This window comes from Diceros bicornis, chromosome 40 (assembly GCF_020826845.1).
Source record: "Diceros bicornis minor isolate mBicDic1 chromosome 40, mDicBic1.mat.cur, whole genome shotgun sequence".
Lineage (NCBI taxonomy): Eukaryota > Metazoa > Chordata > Mammalia > Perissodactyla > Rhinocerotidae > Diceros > Diceros bicornis.
In genome coordinates, this window is record NC_080779.1 from 8,647,182 (window position 1) to 8,669,908 (window position 22,727).

Consider the following 22,727-nt stretch of genomic DNA (forward strand, 5'->3'; position numbering starts at 1 on the left):
TTTACTGACTTTCCTAGGAACCTGAAGACATGAGTATAGGAAAATGGGAGTTCCAACTAACCTGCCAATGAACCTTTAGAATATGACATTTACAAAGTCTGAGACTTCCATGGATCAGCAAATCACTTTATACTTTCCCAACATGCTTCATTTCTGGGCAGGAAAAATAAATTGCTTCCTTCTTCTTATCCTCATCTTCCCTCAAGAACCTCCCCACTTCTCCACAAAAACTGGATGGACTAATTACAGCTCAAGGGGAAATAGCATTCACTAAAGCATTATGTATTATCCTTAACTGCAAGCTACATCAGGACTATCTTTTATAGTTGCTATAATGTAACAGTCATGTGCTGCATAACGTTTCAGTCAAGATGGACCGCATACACAACAGTCGTCCCATAGGGTTAGTACCATACAGCCTAGGCGTGTAGTAGGCTATACCATCCAGATTTGTGTAAGTACATTCTATAATGCTAGCACAACAACGAATTTCTCAGAACGAACCTCCGTCGTTAAAAGGATGCATGACTCTGTATAAGCTTAATATGCAAGTAGTGAACAAATAATAAAAAGAAGATTTGGCATTATTACAGAAAATAAAAAGAAAGGTCTCCTGGCAGAACTGCACACATGCTCTAGATCTATGTTTTTTTGTCAAAAAGCTTGGCCAATGACTGCCATACCTCACACAACTACAGTTGGTCAATGACACGGGAAAAACCGAGTTTGGTTTTAGTGTCTTTTACGCTGTCATTTGGGAAGAAATTATATCAACCAAAAGAAATTGTAACAATGACTCATTTCCGAATATTTAACCCCCGACAGTCTTCGGGGGGGGGGGGCAATTCCCTTGCTGCAGTGGGACCCCTCTCACACAGAACGGAAGAGCACTCCCACACACACAACAAGAGAAGACAGAACAAAGGAGAGAGCAAACGTGAAGTAATTTCAAGTTTTATCATTTTACTTTATATGCAACACCTGACTTCACTACAAAACCACCTGTGTAAGCTGAACAGTGAATATTTCCTCACATACCATTTCAAAGTAACAAACGGTATCTAGGATGATGTTGATTTGCATCATCTAGGAAATGAGACTGGTATTATTACACTTGTAATAAGTAACATTTGCCATACATGATGTTAAAGTGATTGGCATGTATTTAGGAAAACATTTATCCTTTTTTGCATACATATAACTACTTTAAAATTCCATAAAAAGCATTTTTGAAACTACAAGGTCTTATTAATTATCTGAATTAAAATACTCAAGTTAACCCAAAATATCTGTAATTCCTACATGTAAATTGTTCTGATGAGCAATAAAACAAATGCTAAACTTCATGCTGTTTGGGGCTTCAAAACACCCAACAAAATAAACTGACAAAAATGACTGAATTTCACTAAAACATAAAAGCCCAAAGAACTCTCCTATATGTAACAGAAACTATGTTACTCAAAAAGAAAGAATGTTTATTAATCACATATAATTTGACATTTCTGTCAGAAAGTACAGTAGCATTTTATCCACTGAGAAAGCAACCAATTTCTTGAGCAATACCTTTTAAAACACATAACCAAACTAAAAACAAAGTTAGGCCTCTTATACAATGTGTAATTTCTTCATTATGATGGAATGCAACAAAATATCTTGCCCTTGGGTTGCTCATTTTCAGCCAAAACAAATGCAAATGGCTTGTCAGATGACAGCTCTTTGATAAGGCTCCTCTACAAGACCTGCATGCTTTACTTTTTTCCGTGAAATTTGGGATGAAAGGCAGAAGGCAGGAAGAGAATTAATGTAGCATACAGTCTAAAGGCAATGCTACAACCGTGATTAAGTAGAAAAGTTAAAAGGCACAGATTTTCCACAGCTTCACTGCGTGCAACCCATCCGTGTAACAAGTTGACAGGCCTAGCGCATCAGCTCCATCATCCCCTCCGACAGCTAAAACGCAGCACTGCATCCCTTTTCAGAGAAAATGTGCGTCTGCACCATGAAGCGTTGTACATTATTTCTTAGCACTGCAGGGGGCTCAAGTCCATATGGAACCTTCACAAATATTACCACAGATCAAACCAGCGGCGTTTGGAGGCAGATTTGACATACCTATTTAAATGAACAGCAGGGGTCCTCGGGCAGCCTCAGGCTGTGCGGAGAGAACCTCAGCGGAAAGCCTGAGCCGCAGCTCCATTACTCAGCAAAGACACACTCTACATTTATCATTCATTTCATTTCTGCCAGGGCAAGAAGCTCATTTGCCCAAGGTCAACAAAAAGCGCAAAGAAGGTTTTCTTTTTTCTTCTCCAAGAAATAAATGTACCTGACAAGTGGGGATTTTGTCCTTTGGGTTTGTGGAGCACAAATAAACACCAGACAGTTCTAAAAAGCAGAGTAAATGTGTGCACAGGATTCAAGCAACCTGAAATCTGACGGTGGATGAAGGAAGCCCAGTGAATATTTCTGTAACTTTTATAAATCATACAATGAATAAAATAAAACGACACCATGTTCTAAAAATAAAGTGGGTTCTGTTGTTTAAAACTGGATACTAGCATCCAGGCCTTTTATTCATAGTAACTCTAGGAAACTCCCAAATTTGCACACTATCAAACACTTAAAGCTCTGAAACAAAATAATAACTGTTCCCAGTACACTTAAACGCAGTTGGAAGTCAAAGTGTAATAAAATCATTTCTTAGGTCTTTTTGGCGCCCAAATTCTAGACTCATATACTGCCTTAGCCTATGAAAAGCAAAAATTCTATATGAATAACAAAAAGTACAATAACTATTTGACTGTCTTCCAAGGTCAATGCTTTATAGCCCCTGACAGCATTATACACTCGGCCCCCTTTCCTGCTTCTCGTCTTACCTGGGATGCACGTACAGGCACTATCATTGAGAGCATGTATCTCCTAACGTGATCTCAATTTGTACGTAAAAGCATTTTAAGGACAAACCATTCTGACATAAATTCTCTAATGTTCACTCTTAGCAAAAATGAATTAAAATATAAGGCCTTCCAACATACTACCTTACTTCTAGAAGTCTTATTTTTGTCTGTTAAGATACATACTAGGTAAATTCTGAAGCTGAGTGAAATCTCCGGTATAATTAGTTACTTAGCTTACAGTTCATATTATTTATCCTAAATATAATATACTTACATGCATTAATGAATAATACGATGGTTTGCCAGTATAAAACAGAAAATGAAATGGACGGCCATCTTCTCCCCACTGGATTGCTAATAAAATATCAGATGAAAACAAATAAAAATAAAAATATACACAGAGGCCAAATAGCTGTATTTAATTGGAATTATGAGACACATTTATAATTGATTACCTTTTAAAATAACAAAAAAGCTTTAATATTTAGAATTTTAATAGTTTAGCATGTTTAACATGTAAATATTTTACGATATTTAATATTTCATACCTATTAACATAAAACAATGTTTACATTTGATAAAACGTCCCTAAATATTTCACCATGAGAACTTCTATAATTTGTTTTAAATACACACACATAAAATAGCCAAAATCATCTCATTAGAACAAAAAAATTTAGGCTTGGCTGTAAATACAATGCACTCCCATACTCTTAAAAAGAAAAACCGATAAAATCAATTATGTAGTACACTCAGAAAATTAGAAACAGGCATAATACAACAAAGAAAAAAAACGAAATGGAGTTTTCCACGCCACGTTATTTGTTTCAACTCGGTGGTGACATACCTCGGAGACTTTAAAACGTCTAAAACAGAAGGGGCCCCAAAAGGCGTTATGTGTAATTCCTTTTGAAATACAGATGGTCCTTCACATCTAATAAACACCAAAGTGAGAAATGGAGTCACTGCAGTAAATAAACCAAACACTAACTCCATGTCCTTTGCCCATATTTTTATTGAGTTGTTTCTCTGTTAACAATTTGTAGGAACTCTAAAACATTAAAGATTATACTCCTCTGTCCACTACCTAAGTTGTAAACTCTTTCTTCTCAATCCATCACTTGCCTTTTAATTTTGTTTATGGTCTCTTTCATAATCAAGAAGTTTAAAATACACGTATATAGTACAATATGTCACTTTTCCTGTAGGGTGGTGTTTCTCAACTGTTTTTTCATTAATCTCTCCTAAGGAGCCTTTTTAGACATTTCTTCCCTAATTGCCTCCCTCCCTATGAAATTTTATTATCAAAGATATACTGCATATCTGTTGATGTATACCGTGGCCCTCTGGAGGGCCACAAACACTGTAATAGCTAAGATTTTTTTCACCTCCTATTGAACCAATTTACACCCCCTTGGAGGCAACATCACCCCCATTGAGAAAGCAGGCTTTTAAGAGTTTGGGCTTTCTAAAAACTATATTCCTGTGTTTTCTTCTGGAATTTTTTTTTTTAACATCTGTTGCCAATCTTCCTCGTTTTTTTTTTTCTCCCCAAAGCTCCTAGTACACAGTTGTATATCCTAGTTGTAGGTCCTTCCAGTTCTTCTATGCGGGATGCTGCCTCAGCAGGGCATGATGAGTAGTGTGTAGGTCCGTGCCCAGGATCCGAACCAGCAAACCCTGGGCAGCTAAAGCAGAACACGTGAACTTAACTGCTGCGCCACTGGGCCGGCCCCCTCTTCTGGAATTTTTTTTTTCATATCCATAAATTTAATCTGAAATTTATGTTTATGAGGCAAAAATCCAAGTATTATTTTGTCCAGTAAAGAGAGTCATTATCCCATTACATTTTTTTGAATACTACACTCTTTTCTGTTAAAATACTACCTGTACACTACGTAGGTTATCTTTCTCTTCTCAGGATAACTGGCATTATGGAGGCCACTTTAAATGAATACACTTAAAATGAAGACCAAAATTTCATAATGGTGAAAAACAGTCTTGATAGGGAGTTTACCTTGAAAAATAAAACCAGATTCTTATTTGCCAATGGCTTGTGGATTAACTAAATACTTCTCCAACATCATTTTCATAAACTTCATGAAACTGTACATATTTTCCACTATTTATAACTTTACTATGCAATCAATTTTCACTGTTTTGTTAAAGCAGTCAGTCAGAAGAGACCAAGAAAGACAAACATCATGGTTGCAGCTAAGACTCTACTGTAAAACTTAGAGGGATTTTTGAGTTGGGTCTCACTTCACATGTGTGAGTGTATGAGTGTGTGAGTTTTCCGATTTCACAATGTATGAATGTATACACATACATATGTGTATATATGTACTTGATTTCACTCAATCTAAGATGTCACAGATTTTAAGATGCCCCATCATGTATCTTATACAAAGAAAGAAAGCTGATGGTACACATCAAGTTTACATTAATTTTTAAATGAATCCTGTTGTCAAAGATAAAATTTGAAAAACTGTGCCTTAGAATTCACAAAATATGGCATAAACAAACATATGCTGATGCTGAATACTCTAATCTGGTCCACTAGGTGGTCTGTCTATTCTGCACCACCACCACCATTTAATTAAAATTGGTTTTTTGCCACATTTTGATACTTGGTAAGGTAAGCTTCCTTCATTATTCTTATTTCTTTTAAAAAATTTCTTGCTGCTTCCTGCACATTTACTCTTTTAAATAAACTTTATAAGTTTCTCCCAAAAGTCTTACCAGGACTTTGAATGAAATTATATCAAATTTATTAATAATTTTAAAAAATAACAACTTTGCAATACTATCTTTCTGTACAGAACGTGAAATCTTTTTTTCCAGCTATTCAGATTTTCACTTATGATCTTTAAGTTTTATAATTTTCTATATAAATCTCATATATTTTTGCTTCATTTGTATTTTAGTTTTTGTTGCTCTTGATACTGCCTCAGTTATCTATGTTTTCTATAAAATTAACTTTACCCAAGTAATACAGTCTTTCATTAATTTTTTAATAGATTTATTTTTTAGAGCAGTTTTAGGTTCACAGTAAAATTGAGAGGAAGGTACAGAGATCTCCCATAATCCCTGCCCCCACATATGCTTCGCCACCTCCATTACCAACATCCTCCACCAGAGGGTACATTTGTTACAACTGATGAACCTACAGTGACACATCATAATCACCCAAAGTCCACAGTTTACACTAGCGTTCAGTTCACCCTCGGCATTGTACATTCTGCGGGTTTGCACAAAGTTATAATGACATGTATCCACCATATGGTATTACAGAGTAGTTTCACTGCCCTAAAAATCCTCTGTATTCTGCCTATTCATTCCTCCCTCCCTGATAACCCCTGGCAACCACTAACCTTTTTACTGTCTCCATAGTTTTGCCTCTTCTAGAATGTCATATTGTTGGAATCATACAATATGTAGCCTTTTCAGATTGGTTTCTTTCACATAGTAATATGCATTTAAGGTTCCTTCATGTCTTTTCACAGCTTGATAGCTTATTTCTTTCTAGCGATGAATAATATTCCATTGTCTGGATGTACCACAGTTTCTGCATTTACCTACTGAAGGACATTTCAGTTACTTCCAAGTCTTGGCAATTATGAATAAAGCCGCTATAAACATCTGTGTGCAGGTTTCTGTGTGGACATAAGTTTTTAACTCCTCTGGGTAAATACCAAGGAGTGCAATCACTTGATTGTATGGTAAGGGTATGTTTAGTTTTGTAAGAAATCACCAAAGTGTCTTCCCAAGCAGCTGAACAACTTTGCATTCCCGCCGGCAATGAATGAGAGCTCCTGTTGCCCCACACTCTTAGCAGAATTTGGTGTTGTCAGTGTTCTGGATTTTGGCTATCCTAATAAGTATGCAGCAGTATCTCACTGCTGTTTTAATTTGCATTTCTCTGATGTGGATCATGTTTTCATACACTTATTTGCCATCTGTGTATCTTCTCTGGTGAAGTGGAAAGTTTTTGGCCCATTTTTAAATCGGGTTGCTTGTTTTCTTACTGTTGTGTTTTAAGAGTTCTTTGTATATTTTGGATAAAAGTCCTTTATCAGATATGTCTTTTCCAAATATTTTCTACCACTCTGTGGCTTGTCTTTTCATTCTCTTGACAATGTCTTTCACAGAGCAAAAATTTTTAATTTTAATGAAATCCAGCTTATCAATTCTTTCTTTCATGGATCATGCCTTTGGTGCCGTATCTAAAAAGCCATCACCAAACCCAAGGTCTTCTAGGTTATTACTTATTGATTTAATTTAATAGATATAGGCCTATTCAAATTGTCTACTTCTTGTGTAAGTTTTGGTAGACTGCATCTTTCAAGAAATTGGTCCATTTCACCCAGGTTATCAAATTTGTGGGCACAGTTGTTCATAATATTCCTTGACTATTCTTTCAACGTCCATGGGATCTGTAGCAGTGTCCCCTCTTTCATTTCTGATATTAGTAATTTGTGTCCCCTCTCCTTTTTTTTAGTTAGCCTGGCTAGAGGCTTATTGATTTTATTTATTTTTTTCCAAAGAAACAGCCTTTTGTTTTGTTGATTTTCTCTACTGATTTCCTGTTTCCAATTTCATTGATTTCTGCTTGAATTTTTATTATTTCTCTTCTTCTGCCTGCTTTGGATTTAATTTGCTCTTCTTTTTCTAGTTTCCTAAGACGGAAGCTTAAAGGACTGATTTTAGATCTTTCTTCCTTTCTAATATACGCATTCAGTGCTATAAATTCCCCTCTAAGAACTGCTTTTGCTCACTCTTCTTATAAAGATTAAATATCAGAATTCCCTTGACAGAGGCAAGGTTCGAGATTATTATTCTGGACTCTTTTGGTGCATTTACATAGTATATCTGCTGAAATACAGGGGATTCTTGGCATGTTTTTTAAAAACACAAATGGTATTAAGCTGTATTTACACTATGTACTTGCTATAGACTGACTGTTTCTGTCCCCCCCAAAATTCATATGTTGGAACCCAATCCCTAATGTGTCGGTATTTGGATGTGCGGCCTTTGGCAGATGATCAGTGCCCTCATAAAACGAACTCCAGAGAGATCCCTGGTCCGTTCCACCACGTGAGGACACAGGAGAAGACAGCTATCTATGAACCAGGAAGCGGGCTCTCACCAGACACTGAATCTGCTGGTGCCTTGAGCTTGGATTTCCCAGCCTCCAGAACTGTGAGAAATAAATTTCTGCTGTTTGTAAGCCAGCCAGTGTATGGTAACCTGAATGGACTAAGATGATATTACACCATTTTTACCTGCTTTTCCCACCCAACAATGTATCTCATCTGCACTAACATAACTAGAACCTCACTCTTTTTATCACCTGTATACTACTCCACAAAATGATTCTCTGACAGCTTATTTAGCTACCCTATTGGTGAACATTCAGATTGTTTCTGATTTTTGCTGACACATAATATTTATAATTTCCAATCTAAGTGATAATGATCTCTTGTTACTTGTTTTACAGAACATTATTTCTGATCTGATATTCATTTCTGATCTGATATTCTTCTATGTTTATTAGCTACTTTTATTTTCTTCGTTTATGAATTGTCTATTTTCCCCTTTGCCCATTTATCTATTAGGCTGTTTTGCTTGTAAATTTTAAGAGTAATTTATTTTAGATATCAGACCTCTGTCATGTTTCAAATTTTCTCCAGTCTATTCTTTGTTTTTTAAATTTATAGTATCTTTTTTTCAGACTTTAAATTTTGAAATAGATAATTTATCAATCTTTGTGATTTGTTATTGTGACTCAAGGGCATATTATCTGTTATTTAAAAAATATTGATAGTTGTATGTTAATCCTTCAACTAGCCACCTCTAGAGTTTGAATCTCTTAACTCCAAAATCATAATGAACTTTTAAGTCTTGACCCAACTGTCATCTGGATACAATTAATTTTTTAAATTACATTAAATGGATCAAGAAATAGGAGATTCTGTCCACAGAAATGCAGAAGCATGTTTCTATCTATTTTTTGTTTAAAGGCTGATACAAAAATAAAACAGGAAATGAGAATAACCAAATGTTCAGCTGATGAAAATTCATCCTCACCAAGACCAATGGCAAAACAGAGAATAAAATGGAAAAAAAACCTCAACGAAATGAAAACTTGACTAAACTTAGGGAAGAAATGGCAGAAAAAGTTAAAATCATCAGAAACGTAAACTAACATAAGTTACCCAAAAAAGAACAGATTAAAAACATAATAAAGGATACTGGAAAAAAGTAGGGAAACAACCAAGAAAATGAAAATGAGATTAAAAAAAGAGGTAAAACGAGTCAGAGAGATAGTGACTGATTTGGAAGACAACCAAAGAAGGAATAACACTTATATAACTGGAGTCCCAAGGAACAAAAACAAAAAGTAGAACAGAACTAATATTTATAACTACTAAAATTTTCTGGATGTAAAGGACTTGAATATACATATTGAAAGCGCTCATCAGCACCACTGTAAACTAACCCTTAACAATCCACTTAATGTCAAATTTTCACAAAGCTACTAAACAAAGGTAAAGAATACTTAGGACCACCAGAGGAAAGATTAAATAACTTATAAGAAAAGATAACTAGACTGGCATGAGACTTCTGAAAAACAACAAACAAAGCAAGGCAACAATGGAGCAATATTTTCAAGAAACTCAAGAAAACGGAGTGTGAACCAAAGATTCTTCCCCCCAGCCAAGCTGTCCTTCAAGTACCAAGGCTATAGAAAAACCATTTTAAACCATTAAGAGCTGAGGGAATTTTGCACCCAGGAGCTCATTTTCAAGAATCTAGTAGAAAATGAACTCCATTCAACCAAGAGATGACCAAGGAAACTTCAGCAAAAGAAGTAATGGACAGAGACGAAGGCAAGATGGCGGCGTGGGCAGACTCTGAACTCACCTCCTCCCGCGGACACAGCCAATTTACAACTACTCGTGGAAAAATTACCCGAGACATAACTGAAAACGGGATAAGAGGAACTCCTGCAACAAAGCACAATCCTAATTGAGGTGGAATTGGCAGAAACTCCCTTCTGGAGAGAAAAAACGCCACCTTCACAAGCCACCAGCGTCACGGCCGCCCGGGAGCAGGCCACAGGTACGCAGTCCTCCCTGGAGAAGCTGGGCCCTGACCCGGGGAGCGGCCCCGCTGGGGGCATTTTGTGGACCCAGCACAATTGAGACGAGTGGCATAATATCTGACTGTGCCTGCTACTAAAACATCGGGGAGTACCCCCAGAAAAGCTGGTTCACAAAGAAACTAAAACCGGCTCTTAAAGGGCCCATGCACAAACTCACCCGTTTCAGAAAGCAATCTAAAATCACCAGAAAGAAAGGTGCACAGTGCTCTGGTGAAAAGAGACTCACCTAATAGGCCCTGAGTGCATCTCGGTGAGAGGTGAGACCTCTCCAGGGACTGGGACACTAGCGTCGGCCATTGTTGTGGCCTGATGTGGGCATGCTGACACAGACGCCCCAGTTGGAGTTCTCCCTGGGGCCTGCTGGCCCGCGGTCTGCCCCACCCGCTAGAGCACCGATTTGGTCCAGCTCGGCCAAGGCAGGCAGCCCACCCTGGAGACTGGCCCCACCCAACAGCGGGCCCTCGGGCAACTTGTGGGCCTGCATAGATTGGTGACTGGATTCTCTGCAGCCTGGCAACTGAGCCGACTTCGGTGGGGTGGGGCGTGTACAAGGAGCAGGTGGAGAGTGTGGGGCGGTGGTGGAGTGTGTGGGACTCCTGCCGGGGAGAGACTGGGTCCACTTCGGGGGGTCGGGGCGCACACACGGGGCAGGACTGTGTTGACTGTGTGTGTGGACCTGTGGGCGGCGGAGCTTCTCAGCTGCAGAAGACTTGAGCTTCTCAAAGACCCACATAGGGGGTTTGCCCCACCTTCCAAAGCCTGAAACAATTGGGTGCTCCCGTGCCTGAGGCCAGCCCCACACAGCTACAATCCTCAGAGAGCTGACAAGAGACCTAAAGGCTGGAGGCTTATAGCAATTGTAAGGCCCTGAGCCTAACAACCTGCCACGCTGGGGGCCTACTCACTTAAAAGAAATACTGCAAGACAAATGTGGCATTAGAACTTGCAGCCAACTGAGCTGTGGCTTCCCACACCTGACAAAGAGCCTAAAGGGCCCACAACAACTACAAGCAGCTGAGCATTACAACAGCTGGCCAGGATCATAACTTGGCCTCCCTGGGCGCCTACAGGGAAAGCAAACAGGTCACAACAGAAGGACACACGTAGCCCACACAGGGGTCACCCCTGGAACATTGAGAACTGAGGGAAGCACACTGCAGGCCCCCTAAGACATCACTTACATAAGGTCACCTATCCAAGAGCAGGAGACGTAGCTGACCTACCTAATACGTAGACACAAGCACAGGGAAAGAGGCAAAATGAGGAGGCAAAGGAATATATTCCAAGTAAGGGAACAGGACAAAACCCCAGAAAAGGAACTAAGTGAAACAGAAATGAGCAACCTACCTGACAGAGAGTTCAAACAAAGAGTGTTAAGGATGCTCACTGATCTGGGGAGAAGAATAGATGAACTCAGTGAGAATGTCAACAAAGAAATGGAAGATATAAAAAAGAACCAATCAGAAATGAAGAATACAATACTGGAAAAGAGAAATTCACTAGAGGGACTCAAAAGCAGAGTAGAGGATACAGAAGAACAGATCTGCAAGCTAGAGGAAAGACTAGAGGAAATTACCCAAGCTGAACAGGTAAAAGAGAAAAGAATTAAAAAGAGTGAGGACAGTCTAAGGGACCTCTGGGACAAGATCAAGCGCACTAACATCCGTGTTATAGGTGTCCTGGAAGGAGAAGAGCAAGACAAAGGGGCAGAGAATCTATTTCAAGAAATAATAGATGAAAACTTCCCTAACCTAAGGAAGGAAAGAGACATCCAGGTACAGGAAGCACAGAGAGCCCCAAACAAGATAAACCCAAAGAGGCCCACACCAAGACACATCATAATCAAAATGTCCAGAGTTCAAGATAAAGAGAGAATCCTAAAAGCCGCAAGAGAAAGTCAAGTTACGTACAAAGGAAACCCCATAAGGCTATCAGCTGACTTCTCAGCAGAAACCTTACAGGCTAGAAGAGAGTGGCACGATATACTTAAAGTGCTAAAAGGAAAAAACTTACAGCCAAGAATACTCTACCCAGCAAGGTTATCATTCAAAATGGAAGGAGAGATCAAAAATTTCCCAGACAAGCAAAAATTAAAGGAGTTTGTCACCAAGAAACCAGTGCTACAAGAAATGTTAAAGGGACTGATTTAAGGGGAAAAGAGAAGACCACAAATAGGAAAAATTATCTATTTCCATGATAAGAGGGTAAGGCATACAAATGCACAAAAAAGAGGTTAGATATGATATCAAAAACATAAAAGGAGGGAGGAGGGGAGTTAAAGAGTAAAGCTTTCAGACAGAGGTCAAACTAAAGAGACCATCAATTCTGTATAGAAGAAGAAAGGAACAGAGAAGGACTACTAAATCACTGAGAAAAAAAAAAGTTAAGAATGGCAGTAAGTACATACTTATCAATAGCTACTTTAAAGGTCAATGGACTAAATGCTCCAATTAAAAGGCATAGGGTGGCTGACTGGATAAAAAAACAAGACCCATATATATGCTGCATACAAGAGACACACTTCAGACCTAAAGACACTCACAAACTGAAAGTGAAGGGATGGAAAAAGATACTCCACACAAATGGCAATGAAAAGAAAGCTGGGGTAGCAGTACTCATATCAGACAAAATAGACTTTAAAACAAAAACTGTAAAAAGAGACAAAGAAGGGCATTACATAATGATCAAGGGAACAATCCAACAAGAGGATATAACACTTGTAAATATCTACACACCCAATGTAGGTGCATCTAAATATATGAAGCAAATATTAACAGACATAAAAAGAGAAATAGACAGTACCACAATAATAGTAGGGGACTTTAACACTCCACTTACACGAATGGATAGATCATCCAAACAGAAGATCAATAAGGAAACACTGGCCTTAAATGACACACTAGAACAGATGGCCCTAGTAGATATACACAGAGCATTCTATCCAAAAACCGAAGAATACACGTTCTTTTCAAATGCACATGGAACATTCTTCTCCAGGACTGATCACATATTAGGCCACAAAACAAATCTCCATAAATTTAAGAAGACTGAAATAATACCAAGCATCTTTTCTGACCACAATGGTATGAAACTAGAAATCAACTATAGGAAGAAAATCAGAAAAGCCACAAATACATGGAGATTAAACAAAATGCTACTGAACAACGACTGGGTCAATGAAGAAATCAAAAAATACCTGGAGACAAATGAAAATGAAAATACAACATGCCAGAATTTATGGGATACAGCAAAAGCGGTGCTAAGAGGGAAGTTTATAGTAATACAGGCCTATCGCAACAAACAAGAAAAATCTCAAATAAACAATCTAACAATGCACCTAAAGGAACTGGAAAAAGAAGAACAAACAAAGCCCAAAATCAGTAGAAGAAGGGAAATAATAAAAATCAGAGCAGAAATAAATGAAATAGAGACCAAAAACACAATAGAAAAAATTAATAAAACCAAGAGCTGGTTCTTTGAAAAGATAAACAAAATTGACAAACCTTTACATAAACTCACCAAGAAAAAAAAAGAGAGAAGGCACAAATAAGTAAAATCAGAAATGAAAGAGGAGAAATTACAACAGACACCTCAGAAATACAAAAGATTATAAGAGAATACTATGAAAAGCTATATGCCAACCAATTCGCCAATCTGGAAGAAATGGATAAATTCTTAGAATCATACAACCTTCCAAAACTGGTTCAAGAAGAAGTAGAGAATTTGAATAGACCAATCACCAGTAAGGAGATCAAAACAGTAATCAAAAATCTCCCCAAAAATAAAAGTCCAGGACCAGACAGCTTCCCTGGTGAATTCTACCAAACATTCAAAGAAGACTTAATACCTATCCTTCTCAAACTCTTCCAAAAAATTGAGGAGGGGGGGAAGCTCCCTAACTCATTCTACGAAGCCGACATTACCCTGAGACCAAAATCAGACAAGGACAACACAAAAAAAGAAAATTACAGGCCAATATCACTGATGAACATCGATGCAAAAATCCTCAACAAAATACTAGCAAATCACATACAACAATACATTAAAAAGATTATACACCATGATCAAGTGGGATTTATTCCAGGTATGCAGGGATGGTTCAACATTCACAAATCAATCAATGTAATACACCACATTAATAAAATGAAGAATAAAAATCACCTGATCATCTCAATAGATGCAGAGAAAGCATTTGACAAGATACAGCATCCATTTATGATAAAAACTCTGAATAAAATGGGTATAGAAGGAAAGTACCTCCACATAATAAAGGTCATGTATGAGAAACCCACAGCTAATATAATCCTCAATGGTGAAAAACTGAAAGCTATCCCTCTAAGAACAGGAACCAGACAAGGATGCCCACTGTCACCACTCCTATTTAACATAGTACTGGAAGTCCTAGCCAGAGCAATCAGGCAAGAGAAAGAAATAAAAGGGATCCAAATTGGAAAGGAAGAAGTGAAACTCTCACTATTTGCAGATGACATGATTTTATATATAGAAAACCCTAAAGAATACACCAGAAAACTTTTAGAAGTAATAAACGAATATGGTAAAGTTGCAGGATACAAAATCAACATACAAACATCAGTTGCATTTCTATACACTAACAACGAAGTAGCAGAAAGAGAAATTAAGAATACAATCCCATTTACAATCGCAACAAAAAGAATAAAATACCTAGGAATAAACTTAACCAAAGAGGTGAAAGAGCTGTACACGGAAAACTATAAAACACTGCTGAAAGAAATTGAAGAAGACAAAAGAAGTAGAAAGATATTCCGTGCTCTTGGATTGGAAGAATTAACATAGTTAAGATGTCCATACTTCCTAAAGCCATCTATAGATTCAATGCAATCCCTATCAAAGTTCCAACAACATTTTTCACAGAAATAGAACAAAGAATCCTAAAATTTATATGGAACAACAAAAGACCCCGAATAGCTAAAGGAATCTTGAGAAAAAAGAACAAAGCTGGAGGTATCACACTCCCTGATTTCAAAATATACTACAAAGCTATAGTAACCAAAACAGCATGGTACTGGCACAAAAACAGACACACAGATCAATGGAATAGAATCAAAAGCCCAGAAATAAACCCGCACATCTATGGACAGCTAATCTTTGACAAAGGAGCCAAGAACATACTATGGAGAAAAGAAAGTCTCTTCAACAAATGGTGTTGGGAAACTGGATAGCCACATGCAAAAAAATGAAAGTAGACCCTTACCTTACACCATACACAAAAATTAACTCCAAATGGATTAAAGATTTGAATGTATGAAACTATGAAACTTCCGGAAGAAAACATAGGCAGTACGCATTTCGACATCGGTCTTAGCAACATATTTTCAAGCACCATGTCTGACCGGGCAAGAGAAACAATAGAAACAATAAACAAATGGGACTACATCAGACTAAAAAGCTTCTGCACAGCAAAGGAAATCATCAACAAAACAAAAAGACAACCTAACAATTGGGACAAGATATTTGCAAACCATACATCTGATAAGGGCTTAATCTCCAAAATATATAAAGAACTCATGCATCTCACCAACAAAAAAACTAACAACCCAATTAAAAAATGGGCAAAAGACTTGAACAGACATTTCTCCAAAGAAGATATACAGATGGCCAACAGACACACGAAAAGATGTTCAAGATCATTAATTATCAGGGAAATGCAAATCAAAACTACAATGAGATATCACCTCACGCTCGTCAGAATGGCTATAATTAACAAGACAGGAAACAACACGTATTGGAGAGGATGTGGAGAGAAGGGAACTCTCATACACTGCTGGTGGGAGTGCAAACTGGTGCAGCCACTATGGAAAACAGTATGGAGATTCCTCAAAAAATCAAGGATAGAACTACCGTATGATCCAGCTATTCCACTGCTGGGTATTTATCCAAAGAACTTGAAAACACCAATGCGTAAAGATACATGCACCCCTGTGTTCACTGCAGCGTTATTCACAATAGCCAAGACTTGGAAGCAACCTAAATGTCCATCAAGGGACGAATGGATAAAGAAGATGTGGTATATATACACAATGGAATACTACTCAGCCATAAGAAACGATGAAATCCAGCCATTTGTGACAACATGGATGGACACTGAGGGTATTATGAAAAGTGAAATAAGTCAGAGGGAGAAGGTCAAATACCGTATGATTTCCTTCATTAAGTAGTAGATAATAACAACAATAAACAAACACACAGAGACAGAGATTGGATTGGTGGTTACCAGAGGGGAAGGGGGGAGGGAGGAGGGCGAAAGGGATAATTCGGCACATGTGTGTGGTGATGGGTTGTAATTAGTATTTGGGTGGTGAACATGATGTAATCTATGCAGAAATAGAAGTATAATGATGTACACCTGAAATTTATACAATGTTATAAACCAATGTTATTGCAATAAACAAAAAATTAAAAAAAAAAATAATGGACAGCATTTAATAATTTAATTGTAGATGTAAGACAAGAATAAAGATGAGTAAGAAGTGTACAGAATAAAATGTTGGAAAATAAAAGAAATAGGAGATACACACACACACATGTATGTACCTGTGTATGTAGGTATATATTTGTACAGTTGGAATTCAATGTTCTTAAAACAGTTCCTGTCCACCAAAATAAAGGCAGAGAAAGATCACGATTTGTTACCAATGAGACCATTGTGTTACTTAGATCATCATTACATTCCATTCCACATTGATTTCTTTGTGTGGATTTGACCACCATGTTGTCATCAACTGGCAGGATGCTCATATGATCTCGGCATGATAAGCAATTTCACACTCCACCTATACTATAGCATGTTTTTATAAGAGTACCATTTAAAAAAATTTCAGAACAATTCATAGTTTGGGTGTTTCCAATATTCAAATACCCAAATAATGACAGTCTACTATAATTCTAATATAGTTTTAGTTCATGGTTTTATATTTTCTAAGTGGGCAATCATAACACCTATGAATAATAACTGATTTATTTCTAATTTCTTTTCCTTTTTGAATCACACTAGTTAAGACTCTCAAAACAATACTGAACACCAGGTGCAAGAGTAGGCATACTTGTCTTATTCCTGAACTTAATGTAAAGGAGTCCAATGATACATTTTTTAATTTGATGTGTTTCTGTTTCTCATGACAGTCTTTCTCAAACTAAGAAAGTTTCTTTTTATTTCTAGTTTTAGAGTTTTTATCAAAAAATAAATGCTGAATTTTGTTAAATGACTTTTTTTTTCATCTATGGAAATATTTTTTCCCTGACTCAATTAACATAGACAATTACATTAATAAATTCCTAATGGCATATCATCCTTATATTCCTGGGGGGGGGGGGAGTTCCTCTGGTATATTCTCTTAATATAATGCTTTAGTTGGTTTGCTATCATTTTATGTAGTGAGAACAGACTATAGGTTTCTTTTTTATGCAATTTGTGTCCAGATTTGATAACCATGTGAGCCTTTAAAGTGAATTTGGGGGCCGGCCTGTGGCTTAGTGGTTAAGTGCGCGCGCTCTGCTACTGGCGGCCCGGGTTCGGATCCCGGGTGCGCACCGTCGCACCGCTTCTCTGGCCATGCTGAGGCCGCATCCCACATACAGCAACTAGAAGGATGTGCATCTATGACGTACAACTATCTACTGGGGCTTTGGGGAAAAAAAAAAAGGGAGGAGGATTGGCAATAGATGTTAGCTCAGAGCCGGTCTTCCTCAGCAAAAAGAGGAGGATTAGCGGGGATGTTAGCTCAGGGCTGATCTTCCTCACAAAATAAATAAATAAATAAATAAATAAAATAAAATGAAAACTAAAAAAAATAAAAAATAAAAAATAAATAAAGTGAATTTGGAAGTTGTCATTTTTTTCTGCTCTGCAACAGTTTACATAATATAAAAGTTACAGGCTTTTTCAAGGTGTGATAGACCTCACTGACAAAACCTTCTGGACCCTGTTTTCAGTCTAACTAGCATTCTCCTGAGTAAGACAATTTGGGGAATTCTAGTTTTCTTTGAACTACTGTCTGAGAGTCAGTGGAGTGTGACGGTCAGTGTTCTGGAGTCACACCGCCTGGGCCTGCCTACAGCCCGCCTCGGCCACTTCCTAGCTGTGTGTCCTTGGTCAATTCATCTCAGGGGGCTTTAATTCTCACATCTGTAAAGTGGGGAAAACAGAAGTATCTACTTAATAAAACTTGTGAAGATTATGAGTTACTATATGCAAAGCACTTAGCACTGTGCCTGGCCCACTCTAAGTTTCAATAAATACAAGTTATTGTTATTATTTAGGATATCCTTCAAATTAATTAGAATAAAGTCACCCATAACAATCTTGTACTTTAAAAATATCTTCTGAACGTAACGCTACTATTTAAAATTACTTACATTGTCCTCTTATTTTCTCTCTTTTATCCTTGACCAGACTTGCCAGAAGTTGATCAATTTCATTGGCTTTTTTAAAGAACAAGTTGGTTTTATTTATCCTACCCCTTCTTTTCTATTTCTTCACTTTGTTCACCAATTTAGTTCTTTTTCTGCCTTCTTGAACTGAATATTTAGTTCATTTATTTCTGTCTTTCTTAATGTCTAATAAATATGTTTGCCTCTGCATAACACACTGTCCTTATCCCATAGGGTTTGATATGAACTGATGTCATTCTCAGATATTTCTAAATAGTCTGTAATCCCAATTTTTATTTCCTCTTTAACCCAATAGTTTTATGGTTCTACTGATTTTAAGTCAGAAAATCTGATCTATATAATTTCTACTTTTTGGCATTTGTTAGGTTTTCTCTATGACCTGTTACATCATAATTCTATTAATATTCCATTGGCATCTGCATAGAAAATCTATTCTTTGTACTTGTATCTGTAGCTATAAAATCATGCTGTGTTATTCAAATTCTTTAGAGCCTTAGTTAACAGATTTGCTTTAAACATTTCAATGCTAAATGCTTGGTACAGAAAGGTTCACGGTCATCAAATCAACTTAACGGATATCAGGTTTTATCAATATAAATTAACATTCTTGTCTCATTGAGCCATACCCCAACCTCCCTGAATTTCATTTTGCCTAGTATTACATGCTACTCCTTGCTTCTGTCATCAATCCAGCATATATCTTTGCTTTTCCCAATATTTTTATCACTTGCTTTAAATAGTAGAGCAGGATTTTTATATTAACTCAATCTGGAAGCTTCCATCTTTTAACAGGGAAGTGGTAGCACAAGTATCATAATCTATTCAAATCTAAAATTCACTGATATTTTTTAACATAAAAAAATCAGTTTGTCCTCTACTTACAAACTACAGCAAAACTGGTAGGTAGGGAGGTAGGTAGGTGGCAAAAAATATTTTGCTAATTCTAAAGGAGTATTGTTTAAATGTAGTTAAATATAGGTAATTGCAATGTAAGAAAATCCTACCAACACTGACAATATTTCCAAAATAATACATGGGCATTCTGCAGGGTACAGAAGTTTCAGTTGCTACATTCCACCTGACAGCAATAAACTTCCAATACTGAGAAGCTGGTATAGTTTGAAAGAAAGAACCAGTCTTAGAAGGGCAGATGTCTAACAAGAGATGCAACTAGTAGAGATAAACAGAACAAAGAAAGGAAGAGACCTAAGTGAGGAGCCTGAGAGGCTGAAGAATAGAGGAGCCACCAAAAAAAGGAAAAAATAAAAAAAAATCACTGTCATTACACTGACAGAAAAGCCACCAACTCTAAGTTACGTGCCTTATGCACAGTTTTATTTCTGTAAAACTGAGCTGCATCTTTAAAACTGATGTGCACTTTTAATACAGGCTTCATTTATTATTTCCCCAAAAGCTACTCATTAAATTGATGTTATAGTTTATAATCAACCTCGCCTAGGAATTGAGGAAATACAAAAGACAGAACATATTTATAAAAAGACTCAAAATATTGATAACAAGGTTCAAAATAAAAGTTACCATTTCAAAGAGTACAATGGAGCAGCAGAATGACAGAATGCCTAGCTTTGCACACTGGTAAGACTGAGGAGAAACATCAATGCAAAACAAATAACGTTTTCAGAGAAATGTCTGCTCTCTTACCAATCTCGATTTAACCAATCCTAAAATATACTGACTAATGCTGCCTGCATACTGAGCATTTGTGGCTACCAGGCTATTCTCTAGTATATCTACACATTGCTGCTGCTGAGTTACATGCTTACTAAGAGTCAGTTGTATTTATGCCCAAAAACAAATGAAACACGGGTGAAAAAGAAAAGACAGTTGCCGCTAGTATGAAAACTAAGTTGAATGCTTTAGGAAGACAAGTTACTAAAAAAAAAGGTTTGTTCAATTTCAGTGTGGTTAGGGGAATAATCTGTAGAAATATAGAAATATTCTGCACCCAGATGTCTTAGGAAGTTTCTTTAAGTTCTTTACTCCACTGTAAGGAAATCAAAACTAAAAAACTTTGATGATGCATCAGTGGTAGAGATATGCAAAAGAAACAGATACAGACTCAAATAAAAAAAACTCTAGGGTTACAGCAAAAGATTGATGAATAAATATAAATTTATATTTTGGGTGTTTTTAAGAAATGATTTCTAGCGTTAACACTTTTTAAATTAACTGACAACTACCACCAGTCCACATTGGATAAGAGGCTTCTAATGTAAACTAGAAAATAGTAAATATACTATTTCCTGGCAACCTTAAAGTTTGCTGTATGTTTTCTTCAAGATTTTATTTTACATATTTAAAGGTAAAGAAAATCTTAAAAGAAGCCAGAGAAAACCGAGGGCCAGATAAGAATGATGGCTAACCACTCATCAGAAACAATGCAAGATAAAACACAATGTAATCACATCAATAAAGTAACGAAAGACCAAAAAAGGGGGGAAAATTTGTATTCAGTGAAAATATGCTTCCAAAATAAAGAAAAATTAAAAATTTTCATATGAAAAATTTGAATTAGTCTCCAGCAGATTTGTACCAAACTCTTCCTCAAAAAGGCATATTAGAATGCAAATAATTAGTATGACATTAGTATAAGCATAAACTCTAATCTGATCTAATTTTAATATTATTTAATTAAAAAGAAATAGTTTATAAACTCCAGTCATTCATTATTAGTTATAAAATATTTTTGACCTACTTCACAACTACCATGACATAGAACTGCATCTCCATAATACATGAGTGACTGCTGATATAACATAAGGCTGCAGTAAAGAAAGCACCGTTTATTTCATTCTTGGGCAAACTTACCTCTTTGTTTTGGAAAAATCTGTTCAGGATGCTGTAAAATAAATTAAAAGTGCATTAGATAATTACTGTAACATATAAACCTTAGTGAAATTTTTTAAAATATTAATTAAGATAACTACCTTCATTACTGGCCTGGCTCGCTTCTCAAACAAACCACTGGGGAAAAGGTAAGCAATAGCTCTCTGAAAATATACACAAAGGTTAATTAACAATTGTTATAAAAACAAGTTAATGTTATAAATAATAGTTACTGAGTGCTTACTATGTGCCAGACATCGAACTAAGAGTTTTGTGTACATAATCTTTTAAATGGGCTAACAAAATTACCACATATACATCCCCCAAAAGAAAAAAAATTTGCAACTATCAAACTACTTATTAACAATTTTCAAGCCTCAGCTTCCAACATGAATGTGATACCAGAAATCATCTCTCTCCTTTTTTTCTAAAGAAAAACCGGAGGTGCTCCTGTACAACCTCTGTGGTAACGTGCTCAAGAGGACTCATTCTAACACCCAGCTGGTAGTGCAAATATCAAAGACTTAGAGCAGGCTCTAAGTTTCATCCACCGTAACACTCTGGATGCTTTCAGATGCTCTTTGAACTTTTCCTAGAAGTTGTGAGACACTGTTAAACTACATTTTCCCAAACAAGTTCTCTTAAATGTCTGTTTCTCAATGGGGATTCTACTGGCACTTTCAGTGTCACAGCTCCACTGTAGGCAACTTGTCCCTATACTGCAGGTCATTTAACATCTCTGGCCCTTTTCCAAAAATCCACGCTAGTAATATCCCCAGTGCTTGTGACAAATCTCACCCCACACATTTCCAAAAGCCCTTCACCTCCTAGAGAGCAGTACTGCGCCAACTTGAGAACAACTGCTTAAGCCATTAGTGTCTTCTTCAATATCCCTCCTCACAATTACAAGCAAAACAAAAACAAAAAACATGCATTTTCATCTTTGTTGAATGGTGTCAGAGGAAAAGCCTGTTGCCTTGGCTCTGAGCACCCTATATTAACTCTAAAGGAATTGGCAGCTCATGTAAACACTGTACACAGTGCTGCTCTTTTACAGAGCCTGTTCTCCAGATGCGCCTTCTCTGTCTATCCATACAGTAAATGTGCTGGACCACATTCTGCCCCTGAAAGTAGAGGTCTATAATTCTGAGGGTACAAATTCAGTTATATTAGGGAGCCCAGTTACGTCTCTGGGTCAAGCATCATCCTTTCATTCAGCCTTTTGGCAATAAAATTGACACTAAAAAAAAAACTTAGAGGAAACATCAGAGTGCTAATTTTATGAACTTTTTTTCCCTTTTAAAACCAGGGACACTGCACCCTTCCTTCTCTGAAGGAGAAAGGGTAAACTTTTTAATAAGTGATATTGAGACAACTGATTGCCA

General features: G+C 36.9%; 1 protein-coding gene across 2 annotated transcripts in view; it reads right to left on the reverse strand.

Moving 5' to 3' along the window:
- MRPS9 (mitochondrial ribosomal protein S9) overlaps positions 1-22,727 on the reverse strand; it is a 72,884-nt gene that overhangs the window by 19,453 nt on the left and 30,704 nt on the right. The window contains exons 3-5 of one of the 2 annotated variants that reach the window (XM_058534376.1): positions 21,444-21,506; positions 21,325-21,355; positions 3,172-3,251 (exon numbers count right to left, since the gene is read on the reverse strand). The exons of the other annotated variant lie outside the window; for it this stretch is intronic. Coding sequence (XP_058390359.1) covers positions 3,172-3,251; positions 21,325-21,355; positions 21,444-21,506 — 174 coding nt within the window. The remainder of the gene's footprint in view (positions 1-3,171; positions 3,252-21,324; positions 21,356-21,443; positions 21,507-22,727) is intronic. 2 annotated transcript variants of the gene reach the window in all.